The sequence below is a fragment of the Schistocerca nitens genome, chromosome 1 (assembly GCF_023898315.1).
Source record: "Schistocerca nitens isolate TAMUIC-IGC-003100 chromosome 1, iqSchNite1.1, whole genome shotgun sequence".
Taxonomy (NCBI): Eukaryota; Metazoa; Arthropoda; class Insecta; order Orthoptera; family Acrididae; genus Schistocerca; species Schistocerca nitens.
The window spans coordinates 624,554,856-624,581,850 of record NC_064614.1 but is presented as its reverse complement, the minus strand read 5'-3'; the positions used below and the strand labels follow the sequence as shown (position 1 = coordinate 624,581,850).

The 26,995-nt window shown below is 37.8% G+C and overlaps 1 protein-coding gene and 1 long non-coding RNA gene across 2 annotated transcripts in view; one reads left to right on the top strand and one right to left on the bottom strand.

The window, feature by feature from the left end:
- Nucleotides 1-26,995, bottom strand: part of LOC126263538 (uncharacterized) — a 222,218-nt gene that overhangs the window by 97,721 nt on the left and 97,502 nt on the right. The window contains exons 9-11 of the mRNA XM_049960661.1: nt 21,246-21,446; nt 13,632-13,726; nt 633-804 (exon numbers count right to left, since the gene is read on the bottom strand). Coding sequence (XP_049816618.1) covers nt 633-804; nt 13,632-13,726; nt 21,246-21,446 — 468 coding nt within the window. The remainder of the gene's footprint in view (nt 1-632; nt 805-13,631; nt 13,727-21,245; nt 21,447-26,995) is intronic.
- LOC126236591 (uncharacterized) lies at nt 3,356-4,377 on the top strand. Its single transcript, XR_007544961.1, has 2 exons — nt 3,356-3,649; nt 3,805-4,377. It is a non-coding gene; the product is annotated as an uncharacterized LOC126236591 (long non-coding RNA).

Below are 26,995 nucleotides of genomic sequence, written 5' to 3'. Positions count from 1 at the left end.
GTGCTCGTTCAGCCACTACAGGATCTATTGTCTAAACAACCCATGGCTTCGAACTTCGAAATCATTCTCGCCACAGCTGCATTTGTCAACGGACCTTTACCCATTCCAATCCCCTTCCTATGGCGATAGGATCGTAACACTGAACTTCCCCATTCTGATAATACAGCTTTATTAAAAGCGCCTTTTCAGGTAACATCAACATGCTGCGACTGCTGGCGCATCTGATTCTCTCTCTCATTACTGCTCCTTTTATACATGATTGTCATGTGCACTCACTGACGTTTTGCTGTCCAGCACCATCTGACATTTTGTGAACTTCTTGTTTTTTTTTTTTTTTTTTTTTTTTTAATAAAACCCCATGTCATTCCAAGCATGTGTGTCAATTTTTACCTCACTATCTACATTATTCCGTGGTTTATCAAGTTTTCAAATTTATACAGACTTTTTGATCACCCGGCAAATGAGCACAGATTGCTTTTTATCAATGAAAAATCAGTGGTAGTAATTTGTTTGTGTTCCAGTTTATCCCATGAAGGCAGATATCAACTAATCTGGAAATAAAATATATGATGTTAATTACACAGTTTGAGTACCTTCAAGGAAAATGGAAATCTAAGAACTATGTTTCTCACCACATCAAGTGTTTCACCATTCCGAGGCAATGCCATGATTGCACTTTCATCCCAGCAAGGATTCAGAGTCTTCTTTTTAACACTAGATTTATATTTAACTTCTCCACTGATCTTAAGCTCACAGTAGGGGTCGCTAAATCCATTTAAATCTTTGGATTCAAGGTCATGAGCCCTGAAACAAAAATTATTCATAATGTTTGTAAATGTTATCCAGTGTTCAGTATATTCATAAAACAGTTCAATAAAATTAATGAACACAATATTCCTACTCGCCTTTGAATTCACCTAATTTACAAGAGGTTCATCAGTAGCATCTCTGATATGATGGTTCGGTTTATACAGTTCTTATCACTCACTTTTAGCTGATATTGTTCTCTACATTTATATAACACTGAGCAATCACTTTTATGGTAGCAGACATGTTATTGGTGACAGCAATGCTCTTTACTCTGTCAGTAAGCTTAGTTCTTCTTTCAGTGTTATGTTTTGCAGATGAAGTGCAGTTCAGTCTTTATAAAGAGTTAAATGGCCAACATTTACACAATACATCAAAAATCACTAATGTACTGGTGGCTCATAACTAGAGTTCGAGTTTTGCATGTTTTGCATATCATTTTTTATGATACCTGGTGTCATATCTTTACAAATTAAAATATTTTGGAGGTATTAGGCTACTTTAAATTCAAATTTAAAATGCATATATTTGCATATTTTGGGTGTTTGAACATATTATTGCCATATGTACAGGAAATGGCCATAAAAACGCATATTTTTAACATTTAGAGGTCATACTGAGGTTCATTTTGTTCCTTGACAATCCAAGAGCCTCCCAGAATATTAGGACAATAAATTTCCAAAATGAGATAATACAGGATGAGCCATCAGAACAAAAGCCTTTCAGATAAATGTTGGTAGCTTATGGAGGGACATAGTCTTGTTTTTCCACTTAGGAAGTCTCTCAGATAAGGATACTAAAGAGTTGTCATAGTTCATTGGTGCAAGATGGATTATCGGAGTAAAAACGTGCTTCGGTATTTGTTGCCCGCAGTTAATGTGTGTTCAGGTCGCTCACCTGATCTCTGCAGTGTGCCAACAATGCCCTACTAGTTATTGTTGGCATTTCGGAATATGAATCATTCTTGCATGTATTTCTGTGCTCTTTGTTACCTCCTTCAAATCACGAATATGCCCACGCCAAAAAACAACGATTTATGGAAAAGGATCAGAAGTGATTGTGGGTTCACAACAGAGGGAAAAATAATATTCTGCCAACTATATGAAAAAGAGGTAAGTTTAATTTTTTTTTTTCTTTTTCGATAATTTTTCCAAGAAATTAAAACAATTACTAAATTCATTTGTAAATTTGTGTGCATGTTTTCTTTGTACAAATGGGGAAAAAAAACCTTTAGGAATTACCTTTGGATTTCTCACAAAAAACGGGGTTAAATGTTGTAAGGGGATTGAAGTTCCAATTTTTAGAAATTTATTTGTAGTCTTAATTCACCTTTTTGAGTGACCATCTCGCAGGTACACACTGTTCTCTTACATTTTTGTACAATTGTACGTACTTATTGATATTCATTCAGTTCTCCAGCACTTTAGGTCAGGGTTGAGAAAAAATTTCAACTGGATCAGCATAAAAGGACATCTCAGCACCAGAACAACGTAACCAAGAAACGGTTAAAAACTTCACAGCAACCACTGATCTCTTCATTTTCGAAGCATATGGACCACAAAAATGAGTTCAATGAAGATCTTTGCGAGGCTTTAATAAATGCAAACATCCCCTTGAATAAGCTGGAGAATGAAGGATTAAGGACCCCACTGTATGAAAAGGTAAGGTTTTTTTGTACTTTTTATGAACATAGGCATGTGAAAGTCAATGGATGTTATTTGATATATACATGGGCCAAAATAATAGTCATTTAATTAAAATAAAACTAAAATGTTTGAAAACTAAAATGTTTGAATGTTCATTTTTGTAAAATGAACATTTTTACTTGAACATAAAAAAACTAAATTTAAAGTGAATGAAGTTTTTCAAGAAAGGAAAAGACAAATGAATAAAGAACTTGAGAAGGAGACCGTCTGTCTTGAAATGTTCACTGCAAAAAAGAAAGTAAATTTATTTTTAAAGAATATAATTTTTTGTGCGAATTAAACAACTATTATTTTGATCAATGTATACACATAAGAAAATAGTCAAAACACAAGTAGGTGCTACAACCAATATGTTTCTTTTGGTGTGTATGTCTCCTACGTAGTGTCCACATGTTTATGCAAATTTTTTAATTTAGTTTCACTATTTCACACATTGGAGACTATTAGGAAAAACATTGTCAATTCTCCAGTCTGTCTATCTGTTGACTAAACCACTGATTCTTGCAGTTGGTATATGGTGCACGTGATAGTTGGAAAACTCTCCTCTGATGAGGCTGGACAACTACACCTCATACTGTGCAAAGAAGTTGAATGAACGACACATGCCATGATTGCACACACAGTGCAGGGAGCATTGTGTAAGTTTTGGCAATATTGAATAGTTTAAAATAAATTATAGGTAACATAAGAATGCAGGTTTTCACATCATATCCCGAGCCAATAATTAGTTTTTCACATCATGTCCTGAGCAAATAATAAAAAAAAATTGTAAAATCCTTTCATTTTCTTTCACGCATGCTATGGAGAAGTGACGATCAGAAATGTGGGGAGAACAAGTTTTGGCCATTGTGACGGATAGTGCCGCATATATGCTGAAGGCCGCAGAGTGTCTTCGGGTGTTTTACCCTAAAATTATTCACCCCATGTGTCTGGTTCACGGCATCCATTGAGTTCGTGTGGAGGTCAGAGCCACACTGCCAGAGGTCAACAGCCTTATATGTTCGGCAAAGAAAATTTTCATCAAAGCACGAAGTCGAGTGAGAGCTTTGAAGGCTGCTCATCCTGACTGTCCTCTGCCACCTGAACCAGTCTTGATGAGATGGGGAATGTGGATTTCAGCTGCAAAAGTTGAAGAGGTATGGATGCATCTGTAGTTCTGGATAAATTGAATAAGCAGGGAAAACAAACACAACATAGAATTCCAATATTAAGCTTATTTCTCTGTACAGCAGTTTTCAGCTTGAAACTGACATTCACTAGATTACTACTTTCTTGTTCCATGTCCTGAAAGGCTTTGAAGATAGTGAAAATTTAGCCATACCAAAAGCAAGGGACACACTGAAGAATTCCAGCATGTTACATAGCCTACCTTTCAACCGAGCACAGTTGGGTGGCCTTCCAGACCTAATTGAGAAATTTGAGACTCGTAAAATGGAAGTTACGAAGGCAGTGGCTCTTGTTGAAGTACTCAGAACACAGAGCAAGAGTTGGCCAGGTCTGATCAGTGAGAGACTTAAAAGAAAATTGGATTCAATTCTTCACAGAAATCCTGGTTGGCCTATGATTTGGAAGATCGCTCAGTTAGTGGATGAAGAGAAACGCTCCAAGAATCTAGATGATTTCATGTCGTCTGATGTCGCTGCTCTTAAATTTTTACCTGTAGTGTCATGTGATGTTGAACAATAATTTTCAAGATTGAAAATGTTATTATCTGACCACAAGAAAAATTTTCATGCAGAGAATACGGAAAAAAATATTGGTAGTTCAAATAAACTCTAATTTTTAGAATTTACCAAACTTATTGTGTAAGTACCTGTTGTTATACTTCATGTTATTCATTGAATTATACCAATTATTGAAAATATTTGATGGTTATTCACTAATTTTCCCAAGTAAGATGCATATTTCAAAGAATTTATCTAAGAGAAATGCATAATTAAAGAATTTTAGCTGCATATTTAAATATATAAGTAAGAGCATATTTTAATTGCATATTTCAAGGAGTTTTGGCACACATTTTGTGGGTTTTAAATGCATATCGATCCAAACACTACTCCTAATGCACCAGAGACATCATGGTACTAAAGGAAAAGAAGAAACAATGGCAGTGGTTTACACATTAGCCAGAAAACTATCTCTGGAAGTAAATAGTCTATACCAAGGTATTCATATTATTTTATTCATATTATTTTATCCAATCAATGTATAAGAACAAATAATTTGAGGAGTAAAGGTAACAATACACTGGATAGTAGTAGCAATGAATCAAACACAACTGAGAACTTGGTTAGCTTTCGGGGGAATCTTTTTCACAGCTATAGAGGAAACACCCACCTACACACACACGCACACACACACACACACACACACACACACACACACATAAATCTGTAAAGTTATACTGACTGAACTGAGTGCTGTAATGGCGGATTGAGTAGGGTAGCATGTTGTCTTGGATGGAGTGGGTGAGAGGACAAAGAAGGCAGGGAGTGTGAGGGATGGTTGGGGAATAGTGGCTGATAACTGGGAGCAAGAGGCAGCAGGTCAACAAAATAGGAATGGAGCATCAATGATCTCATTCTGGCCACAGGCAGGGGTAGATTCAACAACAGTGTTGAAGAGGTGTCAAAACCTAACTGGCACACACTCAAAGAAAGATGTCAGGTATTTCACAAATATCTGCATATTAAAAGCAAAAATCACCAAAACATGCTCAAAAAGTCCACTTGTCAGCTTTTTGGAGATAAATTTAAAAAAAAATTAAATTCTTCAGCACTTTGTATTGCTTCTGCAGAGACAATGAAACAGAGGTATATAAGCAATCATTTTTCCAATTTTCCATCAGTTAATAACGTAGAAATAAATATTCTCTAGCACAGAATTACACCTTTTCCATGACAGCCTACACTGATTCCAAGAAAATCAGTAATGTAAAAAGCAACTTGTTCTTTTCACATATCCTAAAAGCCATAGATAAAGATGAACAGGGATCAGTATCTCTTGACTTCCAGAAATAATTCAAGTTAGCATTACATCGACATATATTAACAAAACTACACTCATATGTTGTATCAAATAAAATTTTTGACTAGATTCACAATTTCTTGGGTGAAGAGTCATCAACAAAGGGAAAAGTTACTTCATAGATATTCAAGTAATACGTAGTGAAATTCTTGCTGTCTATGTTTTACATTAATGACTTGACAGACAATATTAATATCAACATCAGACTTTTTGCAGATGATGAAGTACTATCTGAAAAAACTTCACAGATATCCAGGCAGATCTTGATAAGTTTACAAAGTGATGCGTGCACAGAAATGTAAAATTCTGCACTTGATAAAATGCAGACAAGTAGCATATGCCTGGATATAGCAATCTGGGAGGGGGGAGGGGGGGGGGTGTATTGAATGGAACAATCACATTTGGTCAGTTGAAAGTAAAGCAGGTGGCAGGTCTGACACAGAGAGAATGCAATCTGTTTTCAAAGTAAACACTTGTGCATTCGATCTTAGAATATTGATCAAGTGTGTAAACTCCTTCGAAACAGCGCTAACAATTTAACAGCATAAATGGCCACAAGTTTGTGTGACTCACAGGAGAGTATTATGAAAATGTTGAAAAACCTGAGTTGGTAGACACTTGGAGAGAGACATCAGTTATCCCGTAAGAATATAATGACGAACTTTTAAGAAGCAGTACTAAGTGAAGAATCTAGGACTATGTTTCAATTCCCTACATATTGCTCCTGTAACTGCATGTGAAGACAAGTCTAGACTAATTAAAATGTGTATAAAGACATTTAGGCAGTCGTTCTTTCCGCCAGTTCATACGCTTATGGAATAGGAAGTACAACTTCATTGTAGTTTGCAGAGTATGTAAGTGGATGAAGATGCTACTATATGGTACAATAAAAGCCACCCTTTGCCAAACACATTATACAAATTTAAAGTGGACAGATGTTGTAACTGACACTGAAACGTTAAAACATTTTCCTCAGGTACATTATTTGCTGTCGGGTTCCGTGCTCTATAGACCAGATTCATGACAAACATTATTATGTGGACGATAAAGCTTGGCTGTAATTTACACTGCACTGCTGTCTCACATAAATTCCTCTTTTGTGCCACTCTCTTTATCTCAGAGTTGAACTTGCACCCAACATCCTTAATTATTTGTTGGATGTATTCCAGTGTCCATCTTCCCCTACAGTTTTTACCCTATACAGCTCCCTCAAGTATCATGCAAGTTATTCTTTGATGTCTAAACACATGTTCTATCATCCTGTCCTTTCTTCTTGTCAATGATTTCCACATGTCCCTATTCTCACTGTTTTTGTAGATGACCTCTTAATTTCTTATCTTGTCACTCCATCAAACTTTCATCGTCCTTCCATAGCACCTCATCTCAAATGCTTTGATTCTTCTTTTTTATTTTTGCTACTATCCATGATTCACTTCCATACAATTGATGCTCCAAATGCACATTCTCAGAAATTTCTCGCTCAAATGAAGGCCACGGTTTGCTTTAAGTAGATTTCTTTTGGTGACTAATGCCCTCTTTAATTAATTGTGGCCAAATGGCTAAGTTTAGGAACCATGACTGTGTGAAATAATTAATTATATTTTTCTGCTACCATTTTTAATTTAACTCATTGCAAGAAATTTCAAGCATATTTTGTTCATTTTCAGGAACTTATGCATACAGATGTTACTTAAAGATAAACTGTCTTAGTCTAAATTAACTTACAACTGTTTTGTTCTCTTTTCTGCTGCTGGAGTATTTGGGGATATTTGGGAGGAGGAGTGGGCAGTGGGTGGCCGTAATATGTCGATTGTTGTCTTCTGCTAGCCTGGAACTGTGCCTTGTTGTTGTGACTGATAATACAGCAATTCCAAGGTCCCAAAGTTTCATCTACATTGTTGGTACACTAACAGAGCTGTTCGTCAATATTACACTATTGCTCTGTGTCATCTAAAGTATTTAAGGTGTACTGTTTGCAGCTATGGAGAAACATTTGTGTAGTGGAAGTATGTAAAAATAGTGCTATATAAGGAGTGCAATACTGCTACTCCTCCTTACTTTCATCATAATTTGGAGATATGTTTCTCTAAAGAGGTATCATATCATTGCTCAGTGACATCCTGTTGAAATGTAGCAAGGTGGGTTATCTCCACTTGCTATAATACCACTCTTAATATAAATATTACTGCTCTACACAATACATATATCATGTACATAAGAAATATTAAAATTCTTATGTATGTTGTGTTTTTCAAAAACTTATTTATTCAATGTTTACTTTACATCTGATGACAACAACAACATAAATAATTCATGGAGAAATACAAAAATAAAGGAAAGGCAACCACTCACCTATAACAGATCAACACATGAAGTATAGAAACACATAACAGAAAACAGAATTCACACTAGCTTTTGAGCACTTGCTATTTTTCTAACACTTTTAATAGAAGTACACACATTCACACAAGCAATGACACTCATATCCAAATGCACACTCCTGTGCCCACAGCAAGGCTGATTATTGATACTTGATTATTGAAAACAGTTGCCTCAACTGATGGAGGTGGGGAGGGGGTAGGGAAAGAATGAAGGAGGAGATAGTGGGAAACAGCCAGGTCTTTGGGCAGATGACTCCGCTGCTACACTACAAGATGAAAAGTAGAAGAAGGTAGTGCATGATCTAGAGAGAGAAGTAATGGTGTGGATGGAAGAGAGAAGAGAAATGTATGGTGAGGCAATGGAAAAAGGTTAGTGGAAATTTAAATCAGGGGTACTGCGTAGGATATGCTGGAGGAACAATTCCCATTTGCATCATTCAGAGAAACTTCTGCTGGAATCGAGTATCCAAATAGTATGATTAGTGAAGGAGCTGTTTGAAGTCATCTGTACTATGGTGTACAGCATATTTAGCAACTGGATGGTCAAGCTTGCCACAGTTTGACAGTAGCCATTCACGCACGTAGACAGTTGATTACTTGTCATGCCCACACAGAATTCCGTACGGTAATTGCAGCATAGCTGATATATAACACAGCCGCTTTCATATGTGACCCTGCCTTTTATTGGGTTGGAAATACCTGTGGCTGGACTGCGGTAGGAGGTGGTGAATGGGTGTATGGAACAAGTCTTGCACCTGGGCTGACCTAAAGAAAATTATCTATTGGGTGTAGGATTGGCAGCAGGACTAAAATAGGGATGGACAAAGATATTCTGAGAGTCAGTGGGTGGCGGAAAACTACTTTGAGTGATGTAGGTAGGATTTTCAGTAGGACTTCCCTCACCTCAGGGCATAAAGAAAGGTAGTCAAAGCCCTGGTTTAGGATGTGGTTGAGCTTTTTCAAGGCCAGGGTAACACAGGGTGATTAGAGGAGTTCTGGTTGGTGGCTGGTCAACAGGATTACTGGTGTCAAAGGAGCAAATGGCATAGGAGATCTGTTGATGGTCGAGTTCAGTAGGATATTGTCTGTCAGTAAAGGCTCTGGTAATGTCATTGGTATATTTCGACCGCTCTTGCTTTCCGCTGCAGATGCAATGTCCTTGAATGGTGAAGCAATAAGGAAAAGACATTCTGGCATTACTGTATAGCCTTCTTTGTGGGCATGGAAAGCAACCAACTGTCTACTCACATGAGTGGCCACTGCCAACTGTGGAAAACATCAAATTTGGCCATTCAGTTGTTAAATATGCTGCACTCCATGACAAAAGTGACTTCACAGCTGGGGAATTTGGATTCTCCCTTCCAGCTCAAGTTTCTCTGAACTATGTATATGGGTTCAGAATGAAATTTTCACTCTGCAGTGGAGTGTGCACTAATATGAAACTTCCTGGCATATTAAAACTGTGTGCTGGACTGAGACTTGAACTTGTGACCTTTGCCTTTCCTAAGCAAGTGCCTGAGCAAGCATTAAAACAGTTTTAATCTGCCAGGAAGTTCCATATTAGTGCACACTCCACTACAGAGTGAAAATTTCATTCTGGAACATACCCCAGGCTGTGGCTAAGCTATGTCTCCACAATAAGCTTTCTTCCAAGAGTGCTACTCTTGCAAGTTTCACAAGAGAGCTTCTGTGAAGTCAGGAAGGTAGGAGATTAGGTACTGGCAGAAATAAAGCTGTGAGGACAGGTTGTGAGTCGTGCTTGGGTAGCTCAGATGGTAGATCACTTGCCCATAAAAGGCAAAAGTTTGATTCTCAGTGCAGCACACAGTTTTAATCTGCCAGGAAGTTTCATATGTAGGTGGGAACTGTCACTTCAGAATATCTTGTGCTTTTGCAATTCCCCTGGCCTATATCTCCAGTAACATTTTCCAATCGCCTCACCTTATTTTTGCCTTCTCTCTTCTGTCCACAGCACTCCTTTTCTGTCCAGAATGTCCACTGTCTTCTCCTGCCACTCTCACCACCCACTCCCACCATAGGCAGTATATCTCTCTCTCTCTCCCTCCCTATCTCTTCCTCTCTCTCTCTATCTCTCCTATCCCCTTCTCCCTCTCTATCTTCACTTTTCTCTATTTTCCCCCTCCCACTCCCCCTTCTCCCTCTTCCTATATCTCCTTTTACTCTAACCTCTGTACTCTTTTTGTCTTATTGTTCCAAAAACTTGCTCTTTCCCACTACCCCTCCAAGTGTCCTTCCCTGTCCCCTCCCCACCTCCATCAGCTCAGGCAACTGCTTTCAATAACTTAGTATCAATAATCAGTCTTGCCATGGGCACTGGAGTATGTATTCATGTGTCTGTGTAGCTGTGTGTGTGAAACTGTGTACTTTTGTTGGAAACAGAGTGAATGCTAGAAAGCTAGTGTGAATTCTGTTTTCTTTTATGTGTTTCTATGCTCCATACATTGAACTACTATAGGTGAGTTGTTGCCTTTCTCATATTTTATGTATTGCTCCATCCAGGAATTCAGACAGAAACATTTTAATGAAATATTCATAATTTATGAATCATTAATCCATGTGCACTTCAAAATTCAACAACATTAATAATTCTTTGACCTATGATTAACATTCGTTATCTGAAAGCCCTTATTTTCTTCTTTCCAAAGAAGTGTTTTCTGTAAAGTATTTATTTCAAAAGTATTTATTTCATTGTAAGATTACTGCAATGTGTGGATCTCAAGAGTGTATTTGTTTCATTAATTTATTATCATAGTTTTGCAGAACTGATTTTTCTGATTCCAAAAATATATAATTTTACTAGAATAACATGTCAGTTAATGAAATATTTTATTCAGAAAATTTAAATTTCCAGAAAATGTTGGTAGGCTTTTCTAAATCCCAGCACTACAGGTACATGTCCAAAATTTTCACATCATAAAACAGAAGTTATTATTTATATCAGTACAGGACACTTAGCCAATTTTAAATCAAATTAATTTACTGCCTAATGTGTATAAGTATACTCTACTTTTCCTGTCTTATGTTATTTTCTAAAATATAATAATTTTCTATTCAACCTATTTGTAAAAACAGTGTTTACATAGAAACTGAGCACAAAGCCACAGTCAATATATGGCAAGTTACAGTACAGGATAGTCAGACGTATATTGTCAAACCATGTTTAGCTGCCATTAAGTTAAGTTCCAAGTCAGCTCAAGTCACTCCATCCCATGTCATAAATTTTGTTATTTATGAACTGAAATTCAGTATTAACACTGTATACAGTCACTTTTTTAAATTTCCTTTTGAGCAATTACTGAGTATGGACAAAATGTTATTGCAACTTGTTAATTTCTGTTAGTTGTCATTCAGTCTATGTAAGTTTACTGATCCGTCATCATACCAGTATGAAGCTTACTATTTAACAGCTTATCATCATCGATACAGACACAGAAAATAACAGGAAATGAAAATCTGTTTCACAGGTATTGTGTGAAGTTATTTTAAGTTCATTCAAAACTCTTAGCAACTGCAATAAGAGTTTGGACACAGAGGAATGCTCCTAAGGAAACTGATTAACAGGTCACTAAACTTACAATGCCTCACATTTTTAAATAATGCTAGATATTAATATTAATCATAATTAATTGAAGGAATGAGCGTGTATTAATTTCTTAAGTGCATATAGTTCATTCCTTAATGACTGACAACTCTTCTCTACATTACAGTCTTCAGGAATGTTGAAAGCTGTATGAATTTATAATAATAAAATGCCCAGATAAAATTAACAATGCATTAATTTATTCTACTTATTAGGTAATGAAATTATTGCTAAACTTACAAGTTGAAAATTTTATAGCAAAGAGAAGTCTTGCACTTGTTATTAAATACTGAATACATATGAAATAATATGCAATAAAAATTGTAAAATTTTGTTATCTCAAGTAGTTGCAGTTTCTAATGTGGTAAAATTACAGCTGACACTGGCATTAACACATGGAGGTTATACTTTTATCAAATGGAAGGTCACCACTCAACATGTGACTGATCAATTACATTGAATTTGTAAATTTAGGAAATTGAATTCATGCTCACTGTTTAATGTCAAGAAGTGAAACAGCTCATCTTGATTCCCAAGTTCTGCCTAAGCTAATATTTCATGAAACACCATTAAACAGCAAATATTCTGTATCAAGTTAGTCTGTAGTCAGTCTTGTTGGAAAAAGGAGAGGGGGGTGGGGGGTGGGTGGAGAGATAGAGAGAGTAGTTAACACAAAAGTTACCAGAAGAAATCTGAGATCCTTGAGAAATAGCAGTTGAGTCCTTCAAGATCTCATTTGTTAGTGAACTGTATAAGACATGGAATTAGTAGATCATTCAGATTTACCAGAATGAATTTTCACTCTACAGTTGAGTGTGCACTCATCTGAGCTTCCTGCAGATTAAAACTGTGCACCGGACTGGGACTCAAAGCTGTGACATTTGCTTTTTGTCTGCAAGTAGTATGCCAACCAAGCTATCATAGATATTAATTTTTGAGGTATGGGAGTTTATCAGGTGTTGGCCCCTTCAATTTATGTCGCAACATGATTTCAGTCGGTTACCTCTGTTATTTTTGTATGTAAAATCATTATGGATTTTCTTTTGAAATAATGTTTGTAAGTAAACATAAAAAAAGATTATGCATGAGATCTTGTCATATCCAAAAACCACTATTAAAAATCCTTTAAATTTATTTTTCCTAATCACACAAAACTACAATGTTTCCAATAATAATTTCATTTTATGAAATAATTTCTATAAATTCAAATTATTACAACAGTTCATGTAAATTACTGTGCTGAATTATCTTCGCTCACTAATAATATGTTTCGACAGCATTGCGTTAAGAGTTTTGGCAAAGAGTGGTACTGTACAAGCAGATGTGGTGCAAGGACAAGCTGAAGTATGATGCTGTATGAGCACAGATGTAGTAAGTCGGAAGTTGGAGTTTTATTGAATTCAATGTCATCTGATACAATAACAAACAGTAAATAAAATGATATGCTTATCAAAAGTGGAAACTGAAGATAATTCATAAGATTGTTGGTTAAACTGTATACAAAACAAATCAAGCACCATTGTCTAATCAAATAATTACAATGAACTTTCATTGAGAGCAACAATCGAAAACATTACATTTATCTCGTCGTTCTCACTTAAATTTAAAAACACTGCAAGAAATTTATTATTTTGATGTAAATTGCAATTATAATTGAATATCAATCAATTTAGTAGTCAAGAACTGTAAAGTGAAGCATTTCACCAAGCATAACTCACAACCCAGCCTTACAGCAGCACTTCAGTCAGTATCTCAATTCCAACTTTCCAAACTTCACAACATGGAAACAATCTTGTAGGTGTGGCTAAGATATTTCTGTGCAATATCTCTTCTTCCAGAAGTGCTTTTCCTGAATGATATGCAGTAGAACATCTGTGAATTTGGAACGTGGGAGAAGAGGTACTGGTGGGAGTGGAGTTACTAGGGAAGGTTGTGTGTCAAGTTAGGATAACTCAGTCAGAAGAGTACTTGCCAATGAAAGGCAAAGATCTCAGGTTTGAGTCCCAGTTCTGGCACATAGTTTTAATCTGCTGGGTATTTTCATTTGGATTTATACTGGGAAGTGTACTGTATCAAAATACTTAAACTAATTTTATGAAAATTAGGGTGCACCTGATGATGTTGACTTCCATCAGGCCTAATCCATGACTGAGAAGACTGCTGATATCAGAAGGTCCTTCTTGCTCTCTGTGAGTCAACAGCATTTTCTGAAAAAAAGAGAAAGAGAATAAGTGTGCATAAATGTAAGCATGAAAATGACATGCTGTAACTCTTCTCTACAACACAATCTAAAGAGTTTTATTTTTTCCATAAATGCATGTCAACCTATTATGAACCTGGAATTTTTTTCTGGATCCATTTGATGTTTGTTGCCTGTAAGGACTCCAAATACTGGAACAAAACTGTATAATTGGTCGCAGTAGGGTTTTGTACTTGATTTCCTTCACAGATTCATTGCATTTCCCCAGACACAGACGAATAAAGTTGAGGCTTCCATTTGCTTTACTTAGTACTGATTTCATGTGATTGTTACATTTATATCATTTCTTGGTGTTAGTCCTAAATACTTATGTAATGTGAAATAGTTAAAAAGTTCACCACTAATCTTGTAATCAAATACTATAGAGGCCTTTCTCTTTGTAACAGGCATCATCTCACATTTCTGCACATGTAAAGACTGCTGTCATTCATTACATCAAACATAAATATTGTAGAAGTATTTCTGCAATTCCTTACCACCATCTAACAACAATATTATAATATTAGAACAGCATCATCATTTCCACCCATTACAATATACTGGGTTCTATTAAATAAATATTCCTCGACATACATTTGTGAAGGTATTCCATATGATTGTGTCTTTGTCAGTACCAGGTGCTTCCACAAAGTGAGTTGCCCTGGGGACATCAACAGCAAACAAAACACAATTTAATTTAAAGATTTGTCAGTACAGATACAATAAGTGTTGAGATATTATTCAATATATTCACCACTAGAAACCAGACATATGTCATACCATGGGACCAACTTTTGTATCCCTGTGTTTCAGAAGTCTACAGCCTGGTGTTGGAACCAGTGTGTAACAATCGTTTCTATCTCTCTGTCCATCTGAAATTGCTGAATCTCAACAGGCAGGAATTTCTTGGGGGTTCAGAACAGCTGGATATCACTGGGAGGGAGGTCCAGGCTCTAGACTGGATAATCAAACATTTCCCAGTTGAACATCTGCGGGAGCTCTGTTAATTGTTGAACCATGTGTAGCAAAGTGTTACCATGCAGCAAGACAACACCAGCACTAATCATCCTACACTGCTTGCTCTGAATAGTCTGTTGCAATTTCCAGATTCCAGAATGAAATTTTCACTCTGCAGCAGTGTGGGTGCTGATATGAAACTTCCTGGCAGATAAAAACTGTGTGCCGGACCAAGACTTGAAAGGCAAAGGTCCCGAGTTTGAGTCTTGGTACAGCACACAGTTTCAGTCTGCCACGAATTTTCAATTTACACATTGTTTTGCAGTAATGCTTAACATTAACTGTCTCACATCTAGTCAGGAATTTGATGAAGAGAGGTCCCCCATCTGTCCCATAATACTGAACACAGCACTTTCCACTCTGAAAAAGTCTGCTTGAATTTCATTTTGCAGGACAGCCAATGTGACACCAATGGATTGACTGCTGCTTGGTTTCTGGGTTACTGTATGCAACCCACGTCTCATTGTCTGTGATGATGTGGTCAGAAGCTTGTCACTGTCATCATGCAACCACTGCAGACTAACCAAAGCTGCCCCCCAGTGGTTTGTTTTGCGTTCTGGAGACAGTTGCTTAGGCACCCATTTAGCACACAGCTTCTGGAACAACAGAGACTCCGTGACAATTTCATGCAAGAAGGAGTGGAACTGACTGCAGAGTTCTAAGATTGTGAATCAATGATTCTTCATAATGTGTACCCACGCAAGCTCCATGTGCAGAGCATGAGAAGGAACAGCATGCTTTCTAAATTCTCCATACACCATTAACAAGTCTGCTTTTTCAGCATTGGTAAATACCACTTCTCACATACCTTCCTTCTTGAGCTACCACAAAGTAACTGACAAGTAAGATACAATGCAATCAGTATACAATACAGAAAACAAACATCAAAGCCTCAGAACCACGCAGTTGAATGGAGCCAACAACTGTCCATATTTCCACCATGTTCCACTAGGAGCAACATGTGGTATCAGCACGATGGGTGTTTAGTGCATAGTGCACATCTACTAGATCTTGTCTTCAATGATTGTTTCCAAATCAGTTGTCTGGATGAAAGGTACCTGCCCCTTAACTGGTCCATTCAGCAGATTTGACACCATTAGATTTTTTCCTGGGAAAAGCTGTTTTCAAAGACACACTGATTCTACTAGGTAATATGAAATGAAGTATTCTGATGACATGTTAGAACATAGGGATCATTTTGTAAGACCAAACATCAGTGGGTGAAGGAAGTACAATGATCTGTATATATTAAAAATTTTAAATCTCGGATGGACAGGCCTATGTATAAAGTTTGTCAACCACAAATAACACTGTCTCGCACCATTTCACTGCTGTTTTACAATTGTGAGCTCATACCTATTCCTTCCTTGTTGCTTCAGTTAACACAGTGATAGGTTGTGTTGTCATACATCTAGGAGAGCAAGTTACAACTTACTGATTACAAGTTCCAATTGGCTAACAACCTCTTCAGATCTATAAAATGTCTGTTTGTGTCTGTGTATGTGTGGATGGATATGTGTGTGTGTGTGTGTGTGTGCGAGTGTATACCTGTCCTTTTTCCCCCTAAGGTAAGTCTTTCCGCTCCCGGGATTGGAATGACTCCTTACCCTCTCCCTTAAAACCCACATCCTTTCGTATTTCTCTCTCCTTCCCTCTTTCCTGACGAAGCAACCGTTGGTTGCGAAAGCTTGAATTTTGTGTGTATGTTTGTGTTTGTTTGTTTGTCTATCAACATGCCAGCACTTTCGTTAAGTATTATATATATACACTTTTTTATATAATATACATTTTTTTAAAAGGTTATTAAGTTCATATTAACTGAAAGGCAATTTTCTGATTTTTTTGTAGATCTGAAGATGGTAGTTAGTCAACTGAAACTGGTAATCAACAAGTGGTAATTTTATTTTTTATTACAATCAAGACTGTTAATATTTTTAGCAATTGCACATTCATCTTTCAATGGCAGACTGAAAGCTTGTAGTGAAGCTCATAGTTGAGAGAGAATGCCCGCATGGAGACATGGAGGGGGAGGGAGGAAAAGTAATGGGAGAAGGCAGTACCTGATTTTGACAATGAAGGAGTAGTGTGGGCAGAAGACAGAAGGAACAGGTAAGGTGAGACAATGGGGAAGAGATTAGCAGAGGTTTAGGCCAGAGGGATTGTGAGAGCACTGGATATGCTAGAGAGACAATTCCCACCACTGTAGTTCAGAGAAACTGAGCTGGAAGGTAGTATCCAAATGGCTTGTGGAGTGAAACACCTGATGAAGACATTTGTGTGTTGTGGTTTAACAGTTCATTTCACCTCTTCCTCAGAATTAGATGAAATATGTTTGTGTAAAAAAGTTGTACAAGTAAGTAAAGAACATCCCCTATGCATTTTGGTTTGTGCAGAGACGATGTGAGAGGCATGAGCATAGAACTTAGGCAAAGTGTATTGCTGTCAAGAGTCTCTACACGCTCTGGAAGTGATGCTTATTATTTGACATTGCAGGTTGGTGGTGTTTTGGAAGCCACAGGGGAAGCACCCCTGCTGACAATGTAAACCCTCCAAAAATTGATAGAAACTATGCAGAAACGTCATTCTCTTATGTGCAGTTCTGAAATTCACTACAGCAATGTAGTTCTGAATAATAAGAAATTTGACACAAAATAATGTAGGCCTAAATATTGAATATGAGAGCAACCAAACACAGAAGAGTTCTCTAAAATGGCATTTATGTCTTTTTCAGTAAGTCAACTTAATTATGAAGTCTCTTACAGCCCTGCACACTCTGCAGATGGAAAAAAAGTCAAGCAGGACAATTAGTGGCACAGCACAGCAGGTCCACTGAATTAGAAGATGACCATAAATCTTCCATAAGTTACAAGTGCTCATGAACAACATCAGCATGACAGATCAACTAAGAAGTGAGAACTTAGTTACAACCCATAACCAGCGATCCTTTTGTATCGTTTCACTGCTCAGTGTGTTTGCAGTTTGCTGCAGTTTTCTGATGGCCATTCATGCAAGCAGACAGCTGGTTATTTGTCATGGCCACAAAGAATTCTGTACAGTAATTCCAGCATAACTGATATACAAACTGGCTGCTTTCAGATGAGGCCCTGCCTTGTATAGGTAAATGCCTGTGAGCCCCCCCCCCCCCCCTCCTCCCATGCAGGCATTTTCTCTCTCTCTCTCTCTCTCTCTCTCTCTCTCTATCCATCTTCCCCCCCCCCCCATTTCACATCTCTTCCTTTCTCTATTCCCTCCCCATCTTGCCTCTCATCTCCATCTTCCTCTCCTCTCCTCCCCCCACCCCCCACCCCCACTCATCTCTCTGCCTCTTATATTCTCTACCCTCTGCAGTCCTTTCATCATGTTATGCAGCTGCCGAGTCATCTGTCAAAAGACCTGTCTCACACTATCCCACTACCCTATCGTCAACTCGTGCGTCCTTCCCTAACCCCTCCCCATCTCAATCTGCCAAGACAACTGCTATCGATAACCAACAGTCAGTGTCACTGTAGCCATAGGAATGTGTATTTAGATATCTGCGTGGTTATGTGTGTGAATGTGTGTACTTCTACTAGAGAAAGAGCAAGAGCACGAAAGCTAGTATAAATACTGCTTTCTATGTGACACCCACCAGTTTATTATAGGAAAGAGTTGCCCTTCCTATATTTTAAGCTTTACAGATATGACTAGTCTTAGAGATCTGATGCCTATTTATTTTGACATCCAAGCTTCATGAACCAGATACCAATGACCAACAACATTTCACAAGTTTCACATATGGTACACGAACTGGCCAGTTCCCTGCTTACCTTTGAGAACACTGTTGGCAGCTAAATAATACTGATATGGCACAACTGCCCTTTCTATGCAGCATTGTGCACAGATTGCATAAAGCAGGGCCGGCCAGAAATTCTGCACGCGTGCGGTGCTCTTGCACATGTGCAACTTCCGAGTCACAGCGTGCACGCCGCAGCCGTCAGCGTACAGGTAGTGCATGTTTCTACGCACAGATGTCGCTCCTCTGTTACACAAAGTGTGTCATCGACACCTCGTATGTATATAACAATCTGGGCTGTATCTGTAAGATCTGTTGCTTCATCGAGCGCAACGGAGAGAGCAACAAAGTATTTAGCCTTATTTATTAGCTGCCTGTGCAGATCGCCGGCCATAGCACTGATACATCTTGTCACTGTTTGTTTGGATAGACTGATTTCTTGAAACCTGCTAATCTTCGTGGGACACACAAGTTCTGCAGCATCAATCAGACACCTTTTCAGAAACTCCCCTTCGGAAAAGTGTTTCCCATATTGTGCAATTCTTAATGTGATTTTAAAACTTGCTCGCAGTGAAGATTTAGTGTGGTTGTCACTCTGGAAAATTGAAAACAGTACATTGTACAGCGTACAGTAAAACAGACATAAATGTAACACAAGAAACTAAGAGTTCAAGAAGTATCAGTTACTTTGACGTACAGTAAAATCGAGTTGATGTGTCTCATCCATTTTCTGAAGGACATTTAATTTTGCTTGCCGTTCTTCACTGTTGAGTACACTACACTCGTCTTTGTTATATGTATTGTAATTCCTTCAATTGAAAACTTACACTGGACGCCTATTATTCGGCGGCACAGCAAATACTGTGAGTTTTCACCAACGGCAACAAAAAAGAATTGCAGTTCCCAGTCATTTTTAAACGACCGAGAACATATATCTCCCGTCCTTTGCTTTTTCACAGTACTTGCCATTTCTCAGTACTTCGATGTTAAGGTTACGGTCACCAGGGTAAACGAGACTGGATATGTTGCGGTCTTGCTTGTACCACAGGGAAGTGGAGCCGCCGCTGTGCATTTAGGACACATGTCTAATAACAGATGTCACTGTCGCTCGCTGTCGCACACGTGCGTACATGTGCAGCACTTCTGCACGTCTGCACACTGTGCAGCGTTTGGCCGGCCCTGGCATAAAGGTTCGAGTCACAGATTGTATAAAGGCTTGAGTCATTAGTCACCAGAGACAGCAAACACCACAAAAGATCAATATTTTATCTTCTGCACTGGAGGATGCATCTGCAATATCCACCAAGGACCACGAATGACTTTAGCTCTACTGCACTGTGTTAAACCAAACCAAGCAACAAAGCAATTTCATAATAACAACAGTATTTTATACACCTAAGCAAAATAATCACATAGGTTGTATTGTGGGCAAATACTATTTTGCTTTAAAGAGTAATTAAAGATTTTTTTATTAAAAACACCCAAAAAACATTTTTTTCCAATATAAAATTCCTACTTTTCTCAATGTTCAATCAGTAACACCCCAATTATAAATTCAGGTTGCATGTTATAAATTCCCTTCACATTTTATATTTCAGAATTACATGGTACCCAGAATGGAGAGGAAGTCTATGACAATACTGGAGAAGATTCTTTTAATGGTAATATCTTTTCTAAATTTAATTTAATCTTTGTTGTCTTGTCTCATCAAGGTACCAGCTGATTTATTTAACAGCATAGTCTCATTAGCGAAGTCATTACACTATCATTCATTTCAACATGGAACATAACTGAATGTAATGAAGTATGTGATTTAAGTGTCATCTCTGATATTCTCTTTTCAAGTTATTCCCTGCTATAGTGGCTTTTTCATCTGGAAAAATTACTGACATGGTCCTTGATCATTCAGCAGCACTCATCTGTATATTTAGGAATATGTATGTTACTCTTACAGTGCTTTCCATGATTGCTTTTGTGAAATTGATGTCTTGGTTGTTCTACCACTATAGAACACATGGTTTTTACTGAAAAGTTAAGAACTTTCTTTACATCCTCCATAATAACTTCAGAAGGTCAATCTTTTGAGATATTCCTGAAAGAATTTAGTTACCTGTTACTGACCTTCTGATGGAAGTCCATAAGTTCCATTTCTGAGTCTGCTTATCTTTAATACCCGCATCCTTTTCATAAGATCTTTTCCCATGAATATTAACCAGTGCGTGCTGACTACTTCACTCTGCATAATGGACTACTTATGCTACAGATAATCACTAAGCACAGGATAAAAAACTAACAGCACTGTAAATATGCACATATGAAATGTATCCACAATTGTGCCTGGAAATGAAATCATCTGCAGATAATGTGAAATTGTTTGCTATGCTGTCACAGTTTATGGAACCTGACTGGATTTTCAACTCTTTCCCATTTTAAAGCTATGGGAACATAAACCACACTTGATCTTTCAAATGCTGTTAGAATAATTTACAGCTACAAACTGAACATGTATCATATTGTGCTGTTAGATATTTCCACAGCTATTTCTGCATTTGAAAGCATATTTCAGTCATATCCTTCCCATTGTCACTTTATATTAATCATACATTTGAATTCGGTGTGGATCCATGAGAGCTGCTAGATATTTTTGATGAGTCCTGATCTGGAATCCAGTTTTGACATATCTTTTCTTATTACTTACTGCCTGTTGCATCCAAGAATTGCTATTTCTCTTTCCATGGCCATCACTTATTGCATCATCTTCATCAGCTTGTATTTCTGTAGAGAGAGGATCTTGTTGAGCCACTGAAGGAACAGGCCAAAAGACAACTGACACCAGCACTTGACCACCAGCCAAGTTTCCAGACAATGGTAATGCCTTCTGTACAACCCAGGTATCACCCTGAAAAGATTAAAGACAATGAAAAATTCCAAAATTTATTAGTGTAAGAAGAAAACAGTTCTTACTTAGTACAGATATTAAAAAAACCTTTGTTTAGCAAGATGGTTCTCAGAGTACATAATTGAACATTGGAAGCCAAAACATTTAAAAGAATTATTATTCATCCATTAAGGGTACCTTGTCACTTTCATTCTCATGATGATTCCAATTAACTTACTTTAGCCCATGTAAATTTTAATTTTTATTGTTCTGCTTCAACATCAAGCAAGATATGTTGAATACAAAGGTATTGTGTTGTGGGTTGGTAGGAGAGCCAACACCCTATTAATAGAGGAAGCCGAAAGGCACGCGTTTTAGCTCACGCAGGCTGGCGTGAGGTCTGGAACAGGACAAGGAAATTAGAATTTAGAAAAACGGGCATAGCTGGTGGAATACTTAACTTTAATCCATTAATGGTGAACGTCAGTCAGACGGTACATGAATCACAAGATCAATAGCAACTGATAATGGCGCCTTGCTAGGTCGAAGCAAATGACGTAGCTGAAGGCTATGCTAACTATCGTCTCGGCAAACGAGAGCGTATTTTGTCAGTGAACCATCGCTAGCAAAGTTGGTTGTACAACTGGGGCGAGTGCTAGGAAGTCTCTCTAGACCTGCCGTGTGGCGGCGCTTGGTCTGCAATCACTGATAGTGGTGACACGCAGGTCCGATGTATACTAATGGACCGCGGCCGATTTAAGGGCTACCACCTAGCAAGTGTGGTGTCTGGCAGTGACACCACATATTGTCTGTGGTACAAGCCTGTGACTGGGCCTTTAGCATGACTGCAGGTAGAGTGTAGCCTTTCTTCATTGGGGCACTAGAAGGGGGGGGGGGGGGGGGGATGCTGGGCCCATTACCCCAGCTGCCTTTTGTCCTCAGGAAAGATCTTTGATACTCATTTGATAACATGCTGAGTGGACTCAGGGACATCCTGGAGGAACTGGAACAAGGAAAATTCCTCACCCCTATCTGGGACACAACCCAGGGCCTCTTCCCATTCCATTCACACACTGAGTGCATAATGAATGACTGCTTAGCTGTCTTTAAGACATGTACTGTAATAAGTCTAATCGTGTCTTTGCAGATAAGGAGCAGTTGTACATTCCTAGATTCCTCTCTTTAAAATGGTACTCTAAAGTCTGTAGTAAGATTCAACAATATTATGAAAAGGATACATTGCCACTGCCTGTAAAGATGACGTATCAAGTTGCAGACATCACAACGAAAAGAATGTCACACAATGAACTTTCCACCAAAGCCTTCATTACCTGACTGCATTCCTCCTATTCTGGCAGTGAAACAAAGTGACACAAAATATGCCACTTTCTTTACCTATGGTCGAGTCTATACAGTCATTTCACTGGAGCACTCACTTCTTGCTTTATAATTTAGGTGGTGTTTTGTGGTAAGAAGCCTAGGCTTCACAGTTCGTGAAGGCAAAGTGAGCCAGCTTTGAATTTTTGGTGTTCTTTTACATCCCAAATGTGAATGCTGTATGATCCTTAGTCAATAAATATGGTGCTCACAAAGAAACCCTTTATTTTACTGTCATCTTGCAGAATGATGTGAGGTACACACTCATCGATTCCAGTGGCATCCGTCACACCACACTAGTCTTCCTACATAACAACATATTCTTAAGTGACACATAAAATATGGTATGTACAGTCTTCTCCAAATATTGAGGATATTTCCTCAATGCACTGCCGCCCTAAATAAATAAAGCACTACAGTTTTATTTCCTCCACTGAAACATTTGTTCAATAACTAAAGCAAAACTGATTGAAGTTTGGATCCAAGGCAGTAGTGCTTATTACATGAATAACAGGTTGTGATTAACCAACGTGGAACCTAAAATGCAAAAATTCTTAGTGCTTTTTTAAATAGTGCATCAAGTACTGACTGAGTTGTCAATCACCAATGTTACACACTTTCTTCTAGGGATTACATATTATTTTAGATTCATAATTTACAGAAAACAGTTTAATCAGTGACTTCAGATGTTATCATGATGAAAATAACAAATAAAAAAAATGGTTCAAATGGCTCTGAGCACTATGGGACTTAACAGCTGAGGTCATCAGTCCCCTAGAACTTAGAACTACTTAAACCTAACTAACCTAAGGACATCACACACACCCATGCCCGAGGCAGGATTCGAACCTGCGACCGCAGCGGTCACGCGGTTCCAGACTGTAGCGCCTAGAACCGCACGGCCACTTCGGCCGGCAATAACACAAATCATCTGTTGATTTTTTTACACAAATGAGCTCAGAAATGAATGTTAATATTTACCAGGACTTTTTTTTTTTTTTTTCAAATTGTCTTAGTGTTCACGCAACTAAGTTCCACAACATGAATACACTTATCATGGCCTGAAAATCTATTAACCGCAAAGACACCTGTATTTTAACTTCATCTTGCTCTGTAAATACATTATCTGTATGGCTATTACAATTGTGAGTATGGCAGTTGATAACTAATAATAAATTAAAAGTATCCAACAGCATCTCTATATCTCCAGAATCGTATATTCAAAAAAAAAAAAAAAAAAAAAGAGAGAGAGAGATGCTGTGACTTACCAAATGAGAAAGCGCTGGTAGATAGACACAATAAAAAACACACAAACACACACACAAATTTCAAGCTTTCGCAACCAAAGGTTGCTTCATCAGGAAAGAGGGAAGGAGAGGGAAAGACGAAAGGATGTGGGTTTTAAGGGAGAGGGTAAGGAGTCATTCCAATCCCGGGAGTGGAAAGACTTACCTTAGGGGGAAAAAAGGACAGGTATACACTCGCACACACACATGTCCATCTGCACATATACAGATACAGGCAGACATATGTAAAGGCAAAGAGGTTGGACAGAGATGTCAGTCGAGGCGGAAGTACAGAGGCAAAGATGTTGTTGAATGACAAGTGATGTACGAGGGGCGGCAACTTGAAATTAGCGGAGGTTGAGGCCTGGTGGGTAATGGGAAGAGAGAATATATTGAAGGGCAAGTTCCCATCTCCGGAGTTCTGATAGGTTGGTGTCAGTGGGAAGTATCCAGATAACCTGGACGGTGTAACACTGTGCCAAGATGTGCTGACCGTGCACCAAGGCATGTTTAGCCACAGGGTGATCCTCATTACCAACAAACACTGTCTGCCTGTGTCCGTTCATGCGAATGGACAGTTTGTTGCTGGTCATTCCCCACGTGGAATGTTTCTTTCTGTTATATTCTCTAGAATCATAGTTAGTTATATGTTCCACATATCATTTGAATGCTGCTTTTATTGAAATGATGTAGAATGAGTCAGTTTACAGGATATGTACACATGATTAGTGTTAACATTAATGAATACTTTTCTTTTTCTCACTGGGTACTAGTTTTTAAATACAAACATGCCAACTGAATAGAAGAAATTGTCTACGAGAAATGACTTGAAGTTAAATTTAAAACTTGTTTTGCTATCTGTCAGATATTGTATTGAGTAAATGGTAAAAAAAATTTGTTGCTGCATACTGAACTCCTTTTTGAGCCACTAACAACTTTAATAATGGATAATAAAGGTCGTATTTCTCTCTAGTGCTGTAGATATGGACATCACTGTTCTTCTCGAAATGTATTGAATTATTTATGATGAATTTCATTAGCGACTATACACACATATAAGCTCAGTGAGTGAGTAACACATATTATTCTTATTGCTCACTTTTGTGCAATAAATACCTCCTTTCTAAAAGGTGCGCTATCTCAGAAAATCATCCCATACAATATTATTGAATGGAAAGATGTTAAATATGTCAGAAGGTTAATTAATTTGTTTGCAAGACTAGCAATTACACGAACAGCAAAACGAGCTGAAGTTTATTGTTTAAGAAGATCAATAATATGCTCCTCCCATTTGAACTTTCCGTCAATTAAGTTGACCCAAAAGTTTGGATCATTCAACCCTATTTACTGGTACCTGCTCATGGGCTATATCAATTGTTGGTATGACTGTATTTGTTGTAAAGAACTGAATACACTGTGTATTTTTCCAAAATTTAGGGAGAGTCAATTTTCTGAGAACAACTTCATAATTCTTTGGAAGATATCATTTACCATCTCTGACAATGCTTTCTCTCTGATTTTTTTTTTAATAATACTAGTATTGTCTGCAAAAAGTACCAATTTTGCTCATCGATTGTTGAGGCGAATGTCTTTCATGTATATTAGAAATAAGAGTGGACCTAAAACTGGACCCTGTGGAACTCCTTTTGTGATTTCTTTCTGGTCACTAAAATTTTCTACCCTTCAAATACTGTTTGAATTCCAGAATGAAATAGGAGACGAGGTACTGGCACAAGTAAAACTGTGAGGATGGGGAGTGAGTCGTGCTTGGGTAGCTCAGTAGGTAGAGCACTTGCCTGTGAACAGCAGAAGTCTCGAGTTCGAGTCTTGGCCTGGCGCACAATTTTAATCTGCCAGGAAGTTTCACTGATTGAATTATTCAGCACAACTTTTGGCATTCTGTTTTTAAAAATGATTCAAATCAGCTGAGTGTAAACACACCAGTTTCATAAAACTTGACTATCATGATGTACACAGTCAAACATTTTATTATTTAAGACTTGTAAGATTTGTAACATTTGATGAGTAATGTATAAATACAACTCTTGGTTGAACAGCCATTCTGGAATCCAAAATGCACTAGGCTGAGTTATTTCTACTTACGTATGAGACTATTCATGAGTACGTTATTTTTTCAAATATTTTGGAAATACATATTAGTAAGGAAACTGGACAATAACTATTTAAGTCTATCTTGTCACTGTTCCTATTAATTGCACATTTTAACCTGTGTGGGAAATTCCTTGTGCCAGTGATGCATTACATATGTTGCTATGGGCATTACTTATTAAGCTAGAACAACTTTTCAGAATTATGTTTGAAATTCCATCAACACCACAAGAGCTTTTGTTTTTTTGACATTTTTAGAATTCCATTAACTTCAGTGAAGGATGCTGGTGTCACTTCTAATTGTTTGAAGTTCTGTGGAATGACTTTATATATCTAAAAACAAAGATGATGTGACTTACCAAACGAAAGTGCTGGCAGGTCGATAGACACACAAACAAACACAAACATACACACAAAATTCAAGCTTTCACAACAAACGGTTGCTTCATCAGGAAAGAGGGAAGGAGAGGGAAAGAAGAAAGGATGTGGGTTGGGTAAGGAGTCATTCCAATCCTGGGAGCGGAAAGACTTACCTTAGAGGGAAAAAAGGACACTCTCATACACACACGTGTGTATACCTGTCCTTTTTTTCCTGTAAGGTAAGTCTTTCCGCTCCCAGGATTGGAATGACTCCTTACCCTCCCCCTTAAAACCCACATCCTTTCGTCTTTCCCTCTCCTTCCCTCTTTCCTGATTAGGCAACAGTTTGTTGCGAAAGCTTGAATTTTGTGTGTATGTTTGTGTTTGTTTGCGTGTCTATCGACGTGCCAGCGCTTTTGTTTGGTAAGTCACATCATC